This window comes from Oncorhynchus mykiss, chromosome 24 (genome assembly GCF_013265735.2).
Source record: "Oncorhynchus mykiss isolate Arlee chromosome 24, USDA_OmykA_1.1, whole genome shotgun sequence".
In the NCBI taxonomy this organism is placed as follows: Eukaryota; Metazoa; Chordata; class Actinopteri; order Salmoniformes; family Salmonidae; genus Oncorhynchus; species Oncorhynchus mykiss.
Window position 1 is genome coordinate 39,070,013 of NC_048588.1, and position 21,419 is coordinate 39,091,431.

At 48.4% G+C, this 21,419-nt stretch overlaps 2 protein-coding genes across 3 annotated transcripts in view; one reads left to right on the top strand and one right to left on the bottom strand.

The window, feature by feature from the left end:
- The window catches only part of dhx34 (DEAH (Asp-Glu-Ala-His) box polypeptide 34), a 28,316-nt gene extending 11,323 nt beyond the window's left edge, over window positions 1–16,993 (bottom strand). The window contains exons 1-11 of one of the 2 annotated variants that reach the window (XM_036962184.1): window positions 15,943–16,993; window positions 15,565–15,681; window positions 12,368–12,562; window positions 10,099–10,353; window positions 7,307–7,409; window positions 6,696–6,913; window positions 4,934–5,108; window positions 4,306–4,499; window positions 4,030–4,131; window positions 628–903; window positions 255–428 (exon numbers count right to left, since the gene is read on the bottom strand). In XM_036962184.1, the coding sequence (XP_036818079.1) occupies window positions 255–428; window positions 628–903; window positions 4,030–4,131; window positions 4,306–4,499; window positions 4,934–5,108; window positions 6,696–6,913; window positions 7,307–7,409; window positions 10,099–10,353; window positions 12,368–12,562; window positions 15,565–15,681; window positions 15,943–16,635 (2,502 nt within the window). In that variant the 5' untranslated portion in view covers window positions 16,636–16,993. The remainder of the gene's footprint in view (window positions 1–254; window positions 429–627; window positions 904–4,029; window positions 4,132–4,305; window positions 4,500–4,933; window positions 5,109–6,695; window positions 6,914–7,306; window positions 7,410–10,098; window positions 10,354–12,367; window positions 12,563–15,564; window positions 15,682–15,942) is intronic. The other variant, XM_036962183.1, reaches the window with a different exon arrangement.
- A 105-nt stretch (window positions 16,994–17,098) lies between these two features.
- LOC118944042 (mucin-22-like) lies at window positions 17,099–21,221 on the top strand. The gene is made up of 4 exons (XM_036961567.1): window positions 17,099–17,586; window positions 17,778–19,657; window positions 19,760–20,444; window positions 21,193–21,221. The coding sequence occupies exons 1-4, from the start codon at window positions 17,487–17,489 to the stop codon at window positions 21,219–21,221; spliced, it is 2,694 nt and encodes an 897-aa protein (XP_036817462.1). The 5' UTR covers window positions 17,099–17,486.
- The last annotated feature ends 198 nt before the right edge of the window (window positions 21,222–21,419 follow it).

Genomic DNA, 21,419 nt, shown 5'->3' on the forward strand with positions numbered 1-21,419 from the left:
CTACACACACACTCCTGTTCACACACGCTCACACCTACACACACACCTATTCACACACGCTCACACCTACACACACACTCCTGTTCACACACGCTCACACCTACACACACACTCCTGTTCACACACGCTCACACCTACACACACACTCCTGTTCACACACACACACACACACACACACTCACACCTACACACACACACACACACTCCTGTTCACACACGCTCACACCTACACTCCTGTTCACACACACACACACCTGTTCTGAGTCCTTGCGGTTGGCATTGTGTTCGTCTGGCAACGCCAGCTGGGGGTAAAGGCCTCGACAAAGCAGCAGCTTCAGGAGGGCTTGTTGCCTTGACGACAGGTCCTGGCTGGCCGACGCCGCTTCCTGGAGCTCTGACACGTTGTGGCGAAGCTTGAACTTCACTTCCTGTAAGGGGAGGGTTCAAGACATATATGTTTTAAAATCTAAAAAAAAAGGGGGTATTAGAATTTGTAAGGATTACAATTCATATAAATCTACAGACAATATAATTTAAGCCTTTTTATCTTATTAATTACGGTCACGTGACAGTTGTAACCGACTGGTCTGTTGCCATGGCTCCCGTCCACAGTGACATCATCCTCACCTGTATGTCCAGGTTGTGTCCACCGGTCTGCGCCTTGTCCTTCCCGTCCCGTCCCGTGGCGCCCTGCTCTGTGTCCGACCCCGAATCCCCCTCCCCATCCTGTCCCTCCTCCAGTCTCAGGACCTTCCTCCTGCCGCCCTCTGCCAGGTCATGTTCTCTCTTCAGCTGATGTAGCTTCCTCCTCTCGGTCAACCTCTCCCTGCGCTGTCCTCGCTCTCCACCAGAGGGAGCCCTCTCCTCCAGCACCTCCAACAGACCATGACTACGCAACAGCTCCTGTTGCCACACCAGGCGGGGAACGGGTCAGGGATAAATGCCGGTGTTGTGAACCTTAGAAATAATAAACGACGAAGCGGAAACGAGCCGGAGCCGAGTCGCGGAGTTAATTTTTTCCAAGGTAATGTACAGAATGGACGCCCTAATCACGTTTATACCGTAGTTGTCAAAGAAAACAATTTGAAAGCACACATGTACCGGTAGAAATACTTATGTTTCGTTGATGTTTACATTTTCATAAGAAAATTCATACTTCGGTTATTAAAAGCGCATTCCAGCCGGTGTTATTTCCACAAGTTACGACTGGCTAAATCTATGACGCCTATTTATCTGAGCAATCACAGGCAAGCATTTATTTATTTACTTAAAAAAAAAAAAAAACTTTTATTTAACTAGGCAAGTCAGTTAAAAACTAATTCGTATTTACCCTCTCCCTAACCCAGCAATTTATAAACTTGATCTCCACTATAAAAATTCAAAAAAGCATCTAGACATTTTCTCACATTTCTTTTAGGATAACATTTAGTTTTTAACAGCGGATTTTTATATAATATTGCTGTCTGTTTCGCTGACATAGAGAAGATAGGGGGGGTTACACCATAGAGAAGAGAGGGGGGGGTTACACCATAGAGAAGATAGGGGGGGTTACACCATGGAGAAGATGGGGGGGTTTACACCATAGAGAAGATGGGGGGGGTTTACACCATAGAGAAGATGGGGGGGTTTACACCATAGAGAAGATGGGGGGGTTTACACCATAGAGAAGATGGGGGGGTTTACACCATAGAGAAGATGGGGGGGGGGGGGTTACACCATTGAGAAGATGGGGGGGGCTACACCATAGAGAAGATAGGGGGGGTTACACCATAGAGAAGATGGGGGGAGGGTTTACACCATGGAGAAGATGGGGGGGTTTACACCATAGAGAAGATGGGGGGGGGGGGTTACACCATAGAGAAGATGGGGGGGGCTACACCATAGAGAAGGTGGGGGGGAGGTTACACCATAGAGAAGATGGGGGGGGGGTTACACCATAGAGAAGATGGGGGGGGGGGTTACACCATAGAGAAGATGGGGGGGGTTACACCATAGAGAATATGGGGGGGGGGGGGGGGGGTTTACACCATAGAGAAGATGGGGGAGGATGTACACCATAGAGAAGATGGGGGGGGCTACACCATAGAGAAGATAGGGGGGGTTACACCATAGAGAAGATGGGGGGAGGGTTTACAACATGGAGAAGATGGGGGGGTTTACACCATAGAGAAGATGGGGGGGGGGGGTTACACCATAGAGAAGATGGGGGGGGCTACACCATAGAGAAGATGGGGGGGAGGTTACACCATAGAGAAGATGGGGGGGGGGTTACACCATAGAGAAGATGGGGGGGGTTACACCATAGAGAATATGGGGGGGGGGGGGGGGTTTACACCATAGAGAAGATGGGGGAGGATTTACACCATAGAGAAGATGGGGGAGGATTTACACCATAGAGAAGATGGGGGGGTTTACACCATAGAGAAGATGGGGGGGTTTACACCATAGAGAAGATGGGGGGGGCTACACCATAGAGAAGAAGTTGGGGGGGGGTTTACACCATAGAGAAGATGTGGGGGGGGTTTACACCATAGAGAAGATGGGGGAGGGTTTACACCATAGAGAAGATGGGGGGGGGGGGTTACACCATAGAGAAGATGGGGGGGGTTACACTATAGAGAATATGGGGGGGGGGGGGGGGGGGGTTACACCATAGAGAAGATGGGGTTGGATGTACACCATAGAGAAGATGGGGGGGGCTACACCATAGAGAAGATAGGGGGGGTTACACCATAGAGAAGATGGGGGGAGGGTTTACAACATGGAGAAGATGGGGGGGTTTACACCATAGAGAAGATGGGGGGGGGGGGTTACACCATAGAGAAGATGGGGGGGGCTACACCATAGAGAAGATGGGGGGGAGGTTACACCATAGAGAAGATGGGGGGGGGGTTACACCATAGAGAAGATGGGGGGGGTTACACCATAGAGAATATGGGGGGGGGGGGGGGTTTACACCATAGAGAAGATGGGGGAGGATTTACACCATAGAGAAGATGGGGGAGGATTTACACCATAGAGAAGATGGGGGGGTTTACACCATAGAGAAGATGGGGGGGTTTACACCATAGAGAAGATGGGGGGGGCTACACCATAGAGAAGAAGTTGGGGGGGGGTTTACACCATAGAGAAGATGTGGGGGGGGTTTACACCATAGAGAAGATGGGGGAGGGTTTACACCATAGAGAAGATGGGGGGAGGGGTTTACACCATAGAGAAGATGGGGGGGGGGGGTTTACACCATAGAGAAGATGGGGGGGGTTTACACCATAGAGAAGATGGGGGAGGGTTTACACCATAGAGAAGATGGGGGGAGGGGGGGGTTTACACCATAGAGAAGATGGGGGGGTTTACACCATAGAGAAGATGGGGGGGGGTTACACCATAGAGAAGATGGGGGAGGGTTTACACCATAGAGAAGATGGGGGAGGGTTTACACCATAGAGAAGATGGGGGAGGGGTTTACACCATAGAGAAGATGGGGGGAGGGGTTTACACCATAGAGAAGATGGGGGGGAGGGTTTACACCATAGAGAAGATGGGGGAGGGTTTACACCATAGAGAAGATGGGGGAGGGTTTACACCATAGAGAAGATGGGGGGGTTTACACCATAGAGAAGATGGGGGGGGGTTTACACCATAGAGAAGATGGGGGGGGGGGGGTTTACACCATAGAGAAGATGGGGGGGGGTTTACACCATAGAGAAGATGGGGGGGGGGGGTTTACACCATAGAGAAGATGGGGGGGGGGGGGGGTTTACACCATAGAGAAGATGGGGGGGGGGGGGGTTTACACCATAGAGAAGATGGGGGAGGGTTTACACCATAGAGAAGATGGGGGGGGTTTACACCATAGAGAAGATGGGGGGGGGGGGGTTTACACCATAGAGAAGATGGGGGAGGGTTTACACCATAGAGAAGATGGGGGGGTTACACCATAGAGAAGATGGGGTGGGGGGGTTACACCATAGAGAAGACAGAAACAGGAACAGATTTATTACATACTGATGTCAGGCGTGGCTGTCCTACCTTGAACTGTCTTCGTAGGTTGACCATCTCATAAAGCCTCTGTTCCTCCAGCCCTCTCCTCCTGCACCACTTCCTGCTGGCACCTCCTCTCTCCCCCTTCACCTGGAGGAGAAGGTATGATGACTGGAGTGTCTACACTAATATGCTACACATTATGTCAATCACTCTAAATTGAATATTTAGTGATCTTAAATTCTCCATTACAAGACGTAAGTAAGGTAAGTGGCTTCGCACAGAGGGTGACTAAAGATGTTTTCTGTGCCCTGATTGGCTGACCTGCACCCAGGCGTTGAAGGTGTTGAGCAGGGTGAAGGGGTCTCCCTGGTTGGAGTGCAGGGGCTGGCGTGCTGTGGCACAGTCGGGGTTGTGTTGGGCCGAGCGGAGAAATGGGGACTGAACACTGAGGGCAGCAGCCACCGTCAGGACCGGCTCCACCAAGTTAAACACTGACCCCAGCACCAGCATCTTACCTAGACACACAGAGGTCAGGGGTTAAGGGTCAGGACCAGCTCCACCAAGTTTTCCACCATAATTTGCAAATAAATTCATTAAAAATCCTACAATGTGATTTTCTGGATTTTTTCCCTTAATTTTGTCTGTCATAGTTGAAGTGTACCTATGATGAAAATTACAGGCCTCTCTCATCTTTTTAAGTGGGAGAACTTGCACAATTGGTGGCTGACTAAATACTTTTTTTGCCCCACTGTAAGTATTTAAATAAATGTATTTGAACACAGATTTAGGGGTTAGGGCTCGTGGTTAATAATTATAATATAACTAGGGCCTGGAGGTTTGTCTGCCCAGGTCGTGTGATCAGGAAATCCTCAGGGCCCTTTTCAGGGGGGCACAGTACAGGATGGCAGAAGTCACAACAGGGATACTTCTTTATTTCAGAGGGACGTACCTATGACCACGTCAACAGGAAGTTGTGCCAGCAGGCTTCCGATAGAGGTGAGATCTCCTCTAGCGTCTAGCGCCCCCTGTTCCCTGAGGTAGGTTACTGCAGTCTGGATACTGGCCGCGGGAGGAGGGTCGATGAACAAAAAGGATCGTGGGTCTCCCAGACTCATACTCTTCATCTGTAAGAACAGGAAACAATCTTTTGGCATGCAGAAGTAACTATAGGGAACAGAAAACCAGAACAGCGAAGAGGGATTTCAGTCGTTCAGTACCTGTAGTACGAATGAGTACCACCCTGTGTATCTCTGGGACAGGGTAAGGTGTGAAAGGTTAGGGGTCAGGATACCTGTAGTACTAGTGAGTCGAGGGCCACCCTGTGTATCTCTGGGACAGGGTAAGGTGTGAAAGGTTAGGGGTCAGGATACCTGTAGTACGAGTGAGTCGAGGGCCACCCTGTGTATCTCTGGGACAGGGTAAGGTGTGAAAGGTTGGGTCAGGATACCTGTAGTACTAGTGAGTTGAGGGCCACCCTGTGTATCTCTGGGACAGGGTAAGGTGCGAAAGGTTAGGGGTCAGGATACCTGTAGTACGAGTGAGTCGAGGGCCACCCTGTGTATCTCTGGGACAGGGTAAGGTGTGAAAGGTTAGGGGTCAGGATACCTGTAGTACTAGTGAGTCGAGGGCCACCCTGTGTATCTCTGGGACAGGGTAAGGTGCGAAAGGTTAGGGGTCAGGATACCTGTAGTACGAGTGAGTCGAGGGCCACCCTGTGTATCTCTGGGACAGGGTAAGGTGTGAAAGGTTAGGGGTCAGGATACCTGTAGTACTAGTGAGTCGAGGGCCACCCTGTGTATCTCTGGGACGGGGTAAGGTGTGAAAGGTTAGGGGTCAGGATACCTGTAGTACTAGTGAGTCGAGGGCCACCCTGTGTATCTCTGGGACGGGGTAAGGTGTGAAAGGTTAGGGGTCAGGATACCTGTAGTACTAGTGAGTCGAGGGCCACCCTGTGTATCTCTGGGACGGGGTAAGGTGTGAAAGGTTAGGGGTCAGGATACCTGTAGTACTAGTGAGTCGAGGGCCACCCTGTGTATCTCTGGGACAGGGTAAGGTGTGAAAGGTTAGGGGTCAGGATACCTGTAGTACTAGTGAGTCGAGGGCCACCCTGTGTATCTCTGGGACAGGGTAAGGTGTGAAAGGTTAGGGGTCAGGATACCTGTAGTACTAGTGAGTCGAGGGCCACCCTGTGTATCTCTGGGACAGGGTAAGGTGTGAAAGGTTAGGGGTCAGGATACCTGTAGTACTAGTGAGTCGAGGGCCACCCTGTGTATCTCTGGGACGGGGTAAGGTGTGAAAGGTTAGGGGTCAGGATACCTGTAGTACTAGTGAGTCGAGGGCCACCCTGTGTATCTCTGGGACGGGGTAAGGTGTGAAAGGTTAGGGGTCAGGATACCTGTAGTACTAGTGAGTCGAGGGCCACCCTGTGTATCTCTGGGACGGGGTAAGGTGTGAAAGGTTAGGGGTCAGGATACCTGTAGTACTAGTGAGTCGAGGGCCACCCTGTGTATCTCTGGGACAGGGTAAGGTGTGAAAGGTTAGGGGTCAGGATACCTGTAGTACTAGTGAGTCGAGGGCCACCCTGTGTATCTCTGGGACAGGGTAAGGTGTGAAAGGTTAGGGGTCAGGATACCTGTAGTACTAGTGAGTCGAGGGCCACCCTGTGTATCTCTGGGACAGGGTAAGGTGTGAAAGGTTAGGGGTCAGGATACCTGTAGTACTAGTGAGTCGAGGGCCACCCTGTGTATCTCTGGGACAGGGTAAGGTGCGAAGGCCTCGTAGTCGGACTCAGAATAGAGCCGATAACACACCCCAGGTCCTGTCCTCCCGGCCCGGCCTTTCCTCTGCTCAGAACTGGCTCGACTGATCCAGAACTCCTGCAGACGCTGCATCTTAGCCTTCGGGTCAAAACTCATCTCCTTCACCTTGCCTTGAGGACACATTCAGAGGTAATACATTGTGTTCTATTTCTGAAAGTGGCACACAGCAACACGCTTGAGATCTTTAAAGAAGCTTTTGTCTGTTTCCCCCCTCCAGACGGACACAACAATGACATTACCCAGGCTCCTCTCTGTCCCACTGAGCAGCGGTTATTTTGTTATTGAACCTTTATTTAAACTAGTCCGTTAAGAATAACTTATTCACAACGACGGTCCTACCCCCCCCCCTGGCGCCGCCCTATTGGACTCCCTATCACGGGCCGTATGTAATACAGCCTGGATTCGAACCAGGCACTGTAGTGACGCCTCTTTCACTGAGATGCAGTTTCTTAGAGCGCTGCCGCACACTCGGGAGTTCCGGGTCCTGCTTCGGGTTGTCTTACCCGAGTCGACGACGAAGCGCACCCCGTCGATGGTGACGGATGTCTCTGCCACGTTGGTAGAGATGATACATTTCCTCACTCCCGGAGGAGAGATGTCAAACACCTACAGACAACATACACAGTTCCATGTTTTAGCCCCAATGCCATGGGAACATGATAAACGTCTTGTTGTAAGCCATCCAGCTTGGACTTGGGTGAAATAAGCACTTTTATAATCATCAGACCTAATTAATACTTTAAAGCTGCACAGGTGAGATACACAGTTCACTATACACGCTCCTAGACCTGCCCCTAGACCTGCTCCTAGACCTGCTCCTAGACCTGCTCCTAGACCTGCTCCTAGACCTGTTCCATAGATCTGCTCCTAGACCTGCTCCTAGACCTGCTCCTAGACCTGCTCCTAGGCCTGCCCCTAGACCTGCTCCTAGACCTGCTCCATAGATCTGCCCCTAGACCTGCTCCTAGGCCTGCCCCTAGACCTGCTCCTAGACCTGCTCCTAGACCTGACCCTAGACCTGCCCCATAGATCTGCCCCTAAACGTGATCCATAGACCTGCTCCATAGATCTGCCCCTAGACCTGCTCCTAGACCTGCTCCTAGACCTGCTCCTAGACCTGCCCCTAAACCTGCTCCATAGATCTGCCCCTAAACGTGATCCATAGACCTGCTCCATAGATCTGCCCCTAGACCTGCTCCTAGACCTGCTCCTAGATCTGCTCCTAGACCTGCCCCTAAACCTGCTCCATAGATCTGCCCCTAAACGTGATCCATAGACCTGCTCCATAGATCTGCCCCTAGACCTGCTCCTAGACCTGCTCCTAGACCTGCTCCTAGACCTGCCCCTAAACCTGCTCCATAGATCTGCCCCTAAACGTGATCCATAGACCTGCTCCATAGATCTGCCCCTAAACCTGCTCCATAGATCTGCCCCTAAACGTGATCCATAGATCTGCCCCTAGACCTGCTCCTAGACCTGCCCCTAAACCTGCTCCATAGATCTGCCCCTAAACGTGATCCATAGACCTGCTCCATAGATCTGCCCCTAGACCTGCCCCATAGACCTGCCCCTTAGACCTGCTCCTAGACCTGCTCCATAGACCTGCCCCTAGACCAGCTCCATAGACCTGCCCTTAGACCTGCTCCTAGACCAGCTCCATAGACCTGCCCCATAGATCTGCCCCTAGACCTGCTCCATAGATCTGCCCCTAGACCTGCCCATAGACCTGCCCCTACACCTGCCCGTAGACCTGCTCCTAGACCTGCCCATAGACCTGCCCATAGACCTGCTCCTAGACCTGCTCCTAGACCTGCCCCTAGACCTGCCCCTAGACCTGCTCCTAGACCTGCCCATAGACCTGCCAATAGACTGTCTCAGATTCATACATCATCCTGCTGTACCTCATCCTGCTGTACTGCTACTGTACCTCATCCTACTGTACTGTACCTCATCCTACTGTACTGTACCTCATTCTACTGTACTGTACCTCATCCTGCTGTACTGCTACTGTACCTCATCCTACTGTACTGTACCTCATCCTACTGTACCTCATCATTCTGTACTGTACCTCATCCTACTGCTACTGTACCTCATCCTACTGTACTGTACCTCATCCTACTGCTACTGTACCTCATCCTGCTGTACTGTACCTCATCCTGCTGTACTGTACCTCATCCTGCTGTACTGTACCTCATCCTACTGTACTGCTACTGTACCTCATCCTACTGTGCCTCATCCTACTGTACCTCATCCTGCTGTACTGTACCTCATCCTGCTGTACTACTACTGTACCTCATCCTGCTGTACTGTACCTCATCCTGCTGTACTGTACCTCATCCTACTGTACTGCTACTGTACCTCATCCTACTGTACCTCATCCTACTGTACTGTACCTCATCCTACTGTACCTCATCCTGCTGTACTGTACCTCATCCTACTGTACTGTACCTCATCCTACTGTACTGTACCTCATCCTACTGTACTGCTACTGTACCTCATCCTGCTGTACTGTACCTCATCCTGCTGTACTGTACCTCATCCTGCTGTACTGTACCTCATCCTGCTGTACTGCTACTGTACCTCATCCTTCTGTACTGTACCTCATCCTGCTGTACTGCTACTGTACCTCATCCTGCTGTACTGCTACTGTACCTCATCCTACTGTACCTCATCCTACTGTACTGTACCTCATCCTGCTGTACTGCTACTGTACCCCATCCTGCTGTACCTCATCCTGCTGTACCTCATCCTGCTGTACATCATCCTGCTGTACCTCATCCTACTGTACTGTACCTCATCCTGCTGTACTGTACCTCATCCTACTGTACTGTACCTCATCCTACTGTACTGTACCACATCCTACTGTACTGTACCTCATCCTACTGTACTGTACCTCATCCTACTGTACCGTACCTCATCCTAATGTACCTCATCATACTGTACTGTACCTCATCCTACTGTACTGTACCTCATCCTACTGTACTGCTACCGTACCTCATCCTGCTGTACTGCTACCGTACCTCATCCTGCTGTACTATACCTCATCCTGCTGTACCTTATCCTACTGTACTGTACCTCATCCTGCTGTACTGTACCTCATCCTGCTGTACTGTACCTCATCCTGCTATACTATACCTCATCCTGCTGTACAGTACCTCATCCTGCTGTACTGTACCTCATCCTGCTGTACTGTACCTCATCCTACTGTACTGTACCTCATCCTACTGTACTGTACCTCATCCTGCTGTACTGTACCTCATCCTGCTGTACTGTACCTCATCCTGCTGTACTGTACCTTATCCTGCTGTACCAGGGACAGGGTGCTGTGGAGGGGCAGAACGATCCAGCGCTTGGTGTGTGTGGCGTAGGCCTGGCATGCCTCTAAGATGGTAGATATCTCTGCCACGCCGCTGAGGAACAGAAGCAGGTCGCCCCTCTCCTCGGGCGGGTAGCGTTGGTCGATGCCCTGCAGCACACGGAGGTATGGGCGGGGGTCCAGCTTCTCCGAGCGGGACGGCTGCTCCTCTTGTGGGATGGGCTGGTAGATCACCTACCAGACAGACAGACAGACAGACAGACAGACAGACAGACAGACAGACAGACAGACAGACAGACAGACAGACAGACAGACAGACAGACAGAGAGAGAGTCTTCATCCTGAATAACACCATCATCCTTCAGGTCAATAGTCGTGCACTATATAAGGAATAGGGTGGGACTCAGACATAGAAGAAAAGTGAGTTCCTGGAAGTCACAGGGAGAGACAGGAAGAGGCATTATCTAGAAATGAACTAACAGCAGTCACTGAACGGCCCAATCATTACTATATATTAAATAACAGCAGTCACTGAACGGCCCAATCATTAATTTCAACAGCCTGACCCTGCCACTGTTTGACAGAATGAAAAACAGGACATTTTAGGCCTAACCACAGACGGAGCTATACAAGGATGCAGGCTTTGCTTGACTGTCACTAAAGCTATGGCATTGAAACCACAGATAGGATCTCCAGTTTGCTAGACTTAGAGTTGACGTCGGAAGTTTACATAAACCTAATACATTTAAACTCAAGTTTTTCACAATTCCTGACATTTAATTCTAGTAAAAATGCCCCGTCTTAGGTCAGTTATGATCACCATTTTATTTTAAGAATGTGAAATGTCAGAATAATAGTAGAGAGAATGATTTATTTCAGCTTTTATTTCTTTCATCACATTCCCAGTGGGTCAGAAGTTTATATACACTCAATTAGTATTTGGTAGCATTGCCTTTAAATTGTTTAACTTGGGACAAACTTTTCTGGTAGCCAGAACTTGGCCCATTCCTCCTGACAGAGCTGGTGTAACTGAGTCAGGTCTGTAGGCCTCCTTGCTCCCACATGCTTTTCCAGTTCTGCCAACAAATTTTCTATGGGATTGAGGTCAGGGCTTTGTGATGGCCACTCCAATACCTCGACTTTGTTGTCCTTAAGCCATTTTGCCACAACTTTGGAAGTATGCTTGGGGTCATTGTCCATTTGGAAGACTCATTTGCGACCAAGCTTTAACTTCCTGACTGATGTCTTGAGATGTTGCTTCAATATATCCACATAACTTTCCTACCTCATGATGCCATCTATTTTGTGAAGTGCACCAGTCCCTCCTGCAGCAAAGCACCCCCACAACATGATGCTGCCACCCCCGTGCTTCATGGTTGGGATGGTGTTCTGTGGATATAGATACTTTTCTACCGGTTTCCTCCAGCATCTTCACAAGGTCCTTTGCTGTTGTTCTGGGATTAATTTGCACTTTTCGCACCAAAGTACGTCCATCTCTAGCAGACAGAACGCATCTCCTTCCTGAGCGGTATGACGGCTGCGTGGTCCCATGGTACCTTCAGACGTTTGGAAATTGCTCCCAAGGATGAACCAGACTTGTGGAGGTCTACAACTTTTTTTCTGAGGTCTTGGCTGATTTCTTTTGATTTTCCCATGATGTCAAGCAAAGAGGCACTGAGTTTGAAGGTAGGCCTTGAAATACATTCACAGGTACACCTCCAATTGACTCAAATTATGTCAATTAGCCTATTAGAAGCTTCTAAAGCCATGACATCATTTTCTGGAATTTTCCAAGTTGTTTAAAGGCAGTCAATTTAGTGTATGTAAACTTCTGACCCACTGGAATTGTGATACAGTGAATTAAAAGTGAAATAATCTGTCTGTAAACAACTGTTGGACTTGTGTCATGCACAAAGTAGATGTCCTAAACGACTTCCCAAAATTACATTTGTGGAGTGGGTGAAAAAACAAGTTTTAATGACTCCAACCTAAGTGTATGTAAACTTCTGACTTCAACTGTATACAATATCTCTGAGTGCTGTCGATTCCTACACTTATGACATAGCATGGTCCAGAGGTTTTCAGACCTCTCCCACAGCCGTTCTTTTTATTTCAACTTTTCCAGAGCACACCTGATTCCACTTGTCAACTAAATCACCTTGACCAGGAGAAACAGGTGAGTTAGTGCAGGGCAACAACCAAAATATGAAACGTCTGTGGGTCCCAGAGGAACCGTGTGTCCACTCACCTGTATAGGGAAGAGCCTGCCCGGTACCTGCAGTACAGGTGCATTATTAAAGTAGCTGGAGAAGAGTTTTATGTTGATGGTGGCGGACATGAGGACCAAGCGGAGGTCGGGGCGGGTGGCCAGGAGGGAGCGCAGGACCCCCAGGAGGAAGTCACAGTGGAGGTGTCGCTCATGCACCTCGTCAACAATCAACACCTGGGTGGAATAGGGAGGTAGGTAAGATCCACATTGCATCCCAAATGGAACCCTATTCCCTATATAGTGCACTACTTTAGACCAGAGCCCTATTCCCTATATAGTGCACTACTTTAGAACAGGACCCTATTCCCTATATAGTACACTACTTTAGACCAGAGCCCTATTCCCTATATAGTGCACTACTTTAGACCAGAGCCCTATTCCCTATATAGTACACTACTTTAGACCAGAGCCCTATTCCCTATATAGTGCACTACTTTAGACCAGAGCCCTATTCTCTATATAGTGCACTACTTTAGACCAGAGCCCTATTCCCTATATAGCACACTACTTTAGTCCAGAGCCCTATTCCCTATATAGTGCACTACTTTAGACCAGAGCCCTATTCCCTATATAGTGCACTACTTTAGACCAGAGTCCTATTCCCTATATAGTGCACTACTTTAGACCAGAGCCCTATATAGCACACTACTTTAGACCAGAACCCTATTCCCTATATAGTGCACTACTTTAGACCAGAGCCCTATTCCCTATATAGTGCACTGCTTTAGACCAGGGCCCTATTCCCTATATAGTGCACTACTTTTGACCAGAGCCCTATGGGAACAATTGGGACACAGCCCTAGAAAGGCATAAAACCCCTAGATACAGTGAGAGTAAAGTTATCTGTCTGTTCTGTAACCCACCTGGTATATACAGTTCCTTCAGAGAGTATTCAGACCCCTTGACTTGAAAAACTTTTTTTTTAACGTTACAGCCTTATTCTAAAATGGATGAAATCGGGTTTTTTTATTCTAAAATTGATTAAATAAATACAAATCCTCAGCAATTTACACACACTACCCCATAATGACATCACAATACCCCATAATGACATCACAATACCCCATAATGACATCACAATACCCCATAATGACATCACAATACCCCATAATGACATCACAATACCCCATAATGACATCACAATACCCCATAATGACATCACAATACCCCATAATGACATCACAATACCCCATAATGACATCACAATACCTCATAATGACATCACAATACCCCATAATGACATCACAATACCCCATAATGACATCACAATACCCCATAATGACAAACCAGGTTTTTAGAATTTTTTGAAAATGTGTTAAAAAACAAAAAAAACAAGAATACCTTATTTTCATAAGTATTCAGACTCTTTGCTATGAGACTCTAAATTGAGCTCAGGTGTATCCTGATTCCATTGATCATCCTTGAGATGTTTCTACAACTTGATTGGAGTCCACCTGCAGCGTTGAAGGTCCCCAAGAACACAGTGGCCTCCAACATTATTAAATGGAAGAAGTTTGGAACCACCAAGACTCTTCCTAGAGCTGGCCACCAGGCCAAACTGAGCAATTGGGGAGAAGGGCCTTGGTCAGGGGGTGGGGGGCCAAGAACCCGATGGTAACTGACAGAGCTCTAAAGTTCCTCTGTGGAGATGGGAGAACCTTCCAGAAGGACAACCATCTCTCCAGCACTCCACCAATCAGGCCTTTATGGTAGAGTGGCCAGACGGAAGCCACTCCTCAGTAAAAAGGCACCTAAAGAGTCTCAGACCATGAGAAAAAAAGATTCTCTGGTCTGATGAAACCAAGATTGAATTCTTTGGCTTGAATGCCTAACATCACGTCTGGAGGAAACCTGGCACCATCCCTACGGTGAAGTGTGATGGCAGCATCATACTGTGGGGATGTTTTTCAGTGGCAGGGACTGGGAGACTAGTCAGGATCGAGGGAAAGATGAACGGGGCAAAGTACAGACAGATCCTTGATGAAAACCTGCTCCAGAGCGCTCAGGACCTCAGACTGGGGGCGAAGGTTCACCTTCCTAAGCACACAGCCAAGACAACGCAGGAGTGGCTTCGGGACAAGTCTCTGAATGTCGAGTGGCCCAGCCTGAGCCCCGACTTGAACCTGATCGAACATCTCTGGAGAGACCTGAAAAAAAGCTATGCAGCGACACTCCCCATCCAACCTGACAGAGCTTGAGAGGATCTGCAGAGAAGAATGGGAGAAGTGTCATACCCAAGAAATGGGAGAGTGTCATACCCAAGAAGACTCAAGGCTGTAATCGCTAGGTCATTATGGGGTATTGTGTGTAGACTGATGAGAAAAAAACATATTTAATCTATTTTAGAATAAGGCTGTAAAGTAGCAAAATGTGGGAAAATAAATCAGGGGCTCTGAATACTATCAGAAGGCACTGTATATTATCCGGTATATTTTATATTTATATGTATTATATATTATATTTACCTGGTATATATTACAAAACTGGATGGTTCAAGCCTTGAATGCTGATTGGCTGACAGGCGTGGTATATCAGACCGTATACCACGAGTATAACAAAACATTAATTTGTCTAATTTAGTTGATAACCAGTTTATCATAGTAATAAGGAACCTCGGGGGTTCGAGGTATATGGTTAATATACCACGGCTAAGGGCTGTGTCCAGGCACTCTGGTTGAGAGAATGGCAAAGGGTGGCTACTTCTAAAATATAAAATATATTTTGATTCGTTTAACACTTTTTTTGGTTACTACATGATTCCATATGTGTTATTTCATACTTTTGATGTCTTCACTATTATTCTACAATGTAGAAAATAGTAAAAATAAAGAAAAACCCTTGAATGAGTAGGTGTGTCCGAACTTTTGACTGGTACTGTATATTATACTACCTGGTACTGTATATTATACTACATGGTACTGTATACTATACTGCCTGGTACTGTATACTATACTACCTGGTACTGTATACTATACTACCTGGTCCTGTATACTATACTACCTGGTCCTGTATATTATACTACCTGGTCCTGTATATTATACTACCTGGTACTGTATATTATACTACCTGGTACTGTATATTATACTACCTGGTACTGTATATTATACTACCTGGTACTGTATATTATACTACATGGTACTGTATATTATACTACCTGGTACTGTATATTATAATACCTGGTACTGCTCCAGGGCCCCGTCAGCCTGTATCTGTCTCAGTAGTAACCCCTCTGTCAGGAACAACAGCTTGGTGGACGGGGTACGGGTCCCCTCGAAACGGATCTGATAGCCAACCTGCAGATAAAACACAGTTGTGTGTCAGTTTGGGTTTATCTGCTTGTAGTTCTGCTAAATGTCTGAGTGTTGATTTGGTCTTTGTGTAAGGTGTACAATATTGTGATTTTTTTTTATTTTTCAAGGGAACCCCCCCCCCCCCCCCACTTACTATTGTGTGAAAATGATTACATTTGTTTGATATCCCTATCCAAGCGTGATTCCAAAAACTATATTTTTCAAGCCTGTAAATAAACAGCTTCTTACTACACCACTACCTACCTTGGAGCCGTACTGGTTGAGACTCTCGAAGCTGACCCTCTTGGCGAGGGAGATACAGGCAATCCGCCGAGGCTGAGTGCAAGCTATGTGACTGAACCCAGAGGAGAGAAGGTACTGGGGGACCTGGGTGGACTTTCCACAGCCTGTATCCCCCGCCACCACTACTACCGGGTTAGCTCGCACCAACTCCACGATCCGGTCCCGGTACTGAAAGATAGGAAGGGCTTTCTGCTCCGTCCTCAACTTGGCCAGCTTCCCAAAGCTCTGCCTCTGGCTGAAGTCCAGGAAGTGCAGCAAAGCCAGGCGACAATCAGCTACCTCCTGACTCCCTGGGCCTGAGGAGCTGTGTCTGTGTCTCTGATCAGACCTCCCCGTCTCCAGCCTCTCCTCTGTGTCTTTGGTACAAACTGACACGTTGATCCGATAGCGGGCGTCATATTCTTTAGGCAGACCCAGATCTACAGTCTTCTTCCTGTCTCTGCCCTCCTCCATGTCTTCCTTCCTGCTGCCCCCTGACATGTCCTTCCTGGTTTTGAACCTCTGGAAGCGGTCGAAGAAGTTCCAGAACTCTTTGTGTTCCGTGGTTCCGTTCTGGATGTAGTCATGCCGGCGGAAGAAGATTTGGTCCATCTGAGCTCGGCACTGAGGGTTGTCCCAGTCCCAGCTACGGCTGTCTCTTCTCCTCTCTGACATCTCTAACGTTACAGCAATAGATAACACAAACTCACGACTCTGACATCAAGTCAACCAGATGATTAGTAAGTCATTAAGACTAGCTAGACGCTCACTCAATAGTCAAGGGTCTCTAACATAGAAGTCTGAGTTAGTTAGCTAGTAGAGTAGTTGGCTAATAACTAGCAACTCATTTGCATTCAAGATAAATAATGTGTAAGCTAGCTATAGCTAAAGGTTATCTTGGTTTAGTCTATTTAATAATCCAAATACACATAATAAATCCAGTAATCCGTCTAGGTTATGATTTCGTGTTTCATCAGATCAATATTCAAGATAGCGCCAACAGAAAAATGAAGTTAGCAGCGGAACAATAATAAGGACGGTCCGTCTGAACTATTGTCCGACGACAACTGCTGCCATTGGGTATTAAGTTCCGCATGGTGAAGTTGATTTCTTTCAACAACAAAAAATATTTCACTTTTATTTAACCAGGTAGGCTAATTGAGAACAAGTTGGCCATTGACAAATCAAATACTTTATTGGAAATGTTTTAAATGAAATCTCAAACCATATTTGGTTCTTTATGTTTTATGTTTCTTGTGAACACTGTAATAGCAAACACATGCAATATTCAGATCATTTTACCGGTTGCAATTATTCATTTTTAAAAACATCTTTAACTGCATTCGTTGTAGTTGAATTTTCACTCTGCACTGATCAAGAAAGGGCTGGCTCACAAAAGCTCTTACTGCTCTCTACGGTATTTTCATCAGAAACACTCCAGTCTCCACCTCCACTGAGGCTTATCAGATTGTCAGAGTACAGAAGGCTGTATAGCAGGTAGGGAGATTTGCATTGTGGCTGGGGAAATGGAGAGAACAGGTGGAGGTGTGGAGAACTCTGGAGCTGACAGCAGCTTGGTCGTCTGGTCTCTACTGACCTTCTGTCTTCTGTCTGGTCCTGCCACAGGTACTATGGGGGCGATTACTGTGTGATTAGCTCAGCTGCACATTAGAGGTCAATTCAAATTAAAAACTCACATTTTCCAAAACTACTGGCTGTCTAATCATGATTTACTGGGGAGAAGTCCTCACAATAACCTAAAATATAGTCATATGTTAACAACATGATTGATGTTTACAGATATTCTCTTCTCACAGGTGACCAACATGCCCACTGCTCTGAGTTCCTCTGTCTCAGCCCTCCCTCTCTTCTGGTGAGGCTCCTCAGCTTCTCCTCTGAGCAGGGTCCCTGTGGTTACCCCTTAGATCTCCCTCCTTCAGGCCTCCCATCTGGCCAGGGCCTCCCTCCACTTCCACCAGGCTTCCCAGGACTGGCCCCTGGTCCTGTGGCCTGGAGCCCCCTCAGCCCCACAGTTGTGATTGTCCCGGGCAGGAGGCCAGCCAGGCTGCAGCCCAGCTGGGCGAGGGTGATGGCGGGGGAGCTGTTAGAGGCAGGGCTGGTTAATGTCCTGGTAGCTGATTGGCTGCTGCCCCCAGAGCAGGAGATCACAGAAGGAGCCAGGCAGGTGGGAGAGAGGCTGGCACAGACCATACAGACCCTACTGGTGGGTACACAGACCATACAGACCCTACTGGTGGGTACACAGACCATACAGACCCTACTGGTGGATACACAGACCATACACACCCTACTGGTGGGTACACAGACCATACAGACCCTACTGGTGGGTACACAGACCATACAGACCCTACTGGTGGGTACACAGACCATACAGACCCTACTGGTGGGTACACAGACCATACAGACCCTACTGGTGGGTACACAGACCATACAGACACTACTGGTGGGTATACAGACCATACAGACACTACTGGTGGGTACACAGACCATACAGACACTACTGGTGGGTACACAGACCATACAGACACTACTGGTGGGTACACAGACCATACAGACACTACTGGTGGGTACACAGACCATACAGACACTACTGGTGGGTACCCAGACACTACTGGTGGGTACACAGACCATACAGACACTACTGGTGGGTACACAGACCATACAGACACTACTGGTGGGTACACAGACCATACAGACACTACTGGTGGGTACACAGACCATACAGACCCTACTGGTGGGTACACAGACCATACAGACACTACTGGTGGGTACACAGACCATACAGACACTACTGGTGGGTACCCAGACACTACTGGTGGGTACACAGACCATACAGACACTACTGGTGGGTACACAGACCACACAGACACTACTGGTGGGTACACAGACCACACAGACACTACTGGTGGGTACACAGACCACACAGACACTACTGGTGGGTACACAGACCACACAGACACTACTGGTGGGTACACAGACCACACAGACACTACTGGTGGGTAAACAGACCATACAGACACTACTGGTGGGTAAACAGACCATACAGACACTACTGGTGGGTACACAGACCACACAGACACTACTGGTGGGTACACAGACCACACAGACACTACTGGTGGGTACACAGACCACACAGACACTACTGGTGGGTACACAGACCACACAGACACTACTGGTGGGTAAACAGACCACACAGACACTACTGGTGGGTAAACAGACCATACAGACACTACTGGTGGGTAAACAGACCATACAGACACTACTGGTGGGTAAACAGACCATACAGACCCTACTGGTGGGTAAACAGACCACACAGACACTACTGGTGGGTAAACAGACCATACAGACACTACTGGTGGGTAAACAGACCACACAGACCCTACTGGTGGGTAAACAGACCACACAGACCCTACTGGTGGGTAAACAGACCACACAGACCCTACTGGTGGGTAAACAGACCACACAGACCCTACTGGTGGGTAAACAGACCATACAGACACTACTGGTGGGTACACAGACCATACAGACACTACTGGTGGGTACACAGACCATACAGACACTACTGGTGGGTACACAGACCACACAGACACTACTGGTGGGTACACAGACCACACAGACACTACTGGTGGGTACACAGACCATACAGACACTACTGGTGGGTACACAGACACTACTGGTGGGTACACAGACACTACAGACACTACTGGTGGGTACACAGACACTACAGACACTACTGGTGGGTACACAGACCATACAGACCCTACTGGTGGGTACACAGACCATACAGACCCTACTGGTGGGTACACAGACCATACAGACACTACTGGTGGGTACACAGACCATACAGACTCTACTGGTGGGTACACAGACCATACAGACCCTACTGGTGGGTACACAGACACTACTGGTGGGTACACAGACACTACTGGTGGGTACACAGACCATACAGACCCTACTGGTGGGTACACAGACCATACAGACCCTACTGGTGGGTACACAGACCACACAGACACTACTGGTGGGTACACAGACCACACAGACACTACTGGTGGGTACACAGACCATACAGACACTACTGGTGGGTACACAGACACTACAGACCCTACTGGTGGGTACACAGACACTACAGACCCTACTGGTGGGTACACAGACCACACAGACACTACTGGTGGGTACACAGACCATACAGACCCTACTGGTGGGTAAACAGACCACACAGACCCTACTGGTGGGTAAACAGACCACACAGACCCTACTGGTGGGTAAACAGACCATACAGACACTACTGGTGGGTACACAGACCATACAGACACTACTGGTGGGTACACAGACCATACAGACACTACTGGTGGGTACACAGACCACACAGACACTACTGGTGGGTACACAGACCACACAGACACTACTGGTGGGTACACAGACCATACAGACACTACTGGTGGGTACACAGACACTACTGGTGGGTACACAGACACTACAGACACTACTGGTGGGTACACAGACACTACAGACACTACTGGTGGGTACACAGACCATACAGACCCTACTGGTGGGTACACAGACCATACAGACCCTACTGGTGGGTACACAGACCATACAGACACTACTGGTGGGTACACAGACCATACAGACCCTACTGGTGGGTACACAGACACTACTGGTGGGTACACAGACACTACTGGTGGGTACACAGACCATACAGACCCTACTGGTGGGTACACAGACCATACAGACCCTACTGGTGGGTACACAGACCACACAGACACTACTGGTGGGTACACAGACCACACAGACACTACTGGTGGGTACACAGACCATACAGACACTACTGGTGGGTACACAGACACTACAGACCCTACTGGTGGGTACACAGACACTACAGACCCTACTGGTGGGTACACAGACCACACAGACACTACTGGTGGGTACACAGACCATACAGACCCTACTGGTGGGTACACAGACACTACAGACACTACTGGTGGGTACACAGACACTACAGACACTACTGGTGGGTACACAGACACTACTGGTGGGTACACAGACCATACAGACCACACAGACACTACTGGTGGGTACACAGACCATACAGACCACACAGACACTACTGGTGGGTACACAGACACTACTGGTGGGTACACAGACACTACTGGTGGGTACATGTTCCACACTGTGTAAAAGGTGTCCAGTAATATGCTTTAACTGGGTCAGGGAAACTGGCCCAAATTGAACATGAGTAACTGTGTTATAGTTATAGTTAGAATGTAAAAAAAAAAAAAAAAAATGTAACCTTTATTTAACTAGGCAATTCAGTTAGGAACAAATTCTTATTTTCAATGACGGCCTGGGAACAGTGGGTTAACTGCCTGTTCATGGGCAGAACAACAAATTTGTGCCTTGTCAAATCGGGGATTTGAACTTGCAACCTTCTGGTTACT

What these genes read in the sequence shown, in the direction of transcription:
- LOC118944042 (XM_036961567.1), top strand. Translation starts at nt 17,487, where the DNA reads ATGGAGAGAACAGGTGGAGGTGTGGAGAACTCTGGAGCTGACAGCAGC. An exon ending in TCTGTCTGGTCCTGCCACAG is followed by an intron (nt 17,587 to 17,777) that starts GTACTATGGGGG and finishes CTCTTCTCACAG; the next exon opens with GTGACCAACATGCCCACTGC. An exon ending in TGGGTACACAGACACTACTG is followed by an intron (nt 19,658 to 19,759) that starts GTGGGTACACAG and finishes GTGGGTACACAG; the next exon opens with ACCATACAGACCCTACTGGT.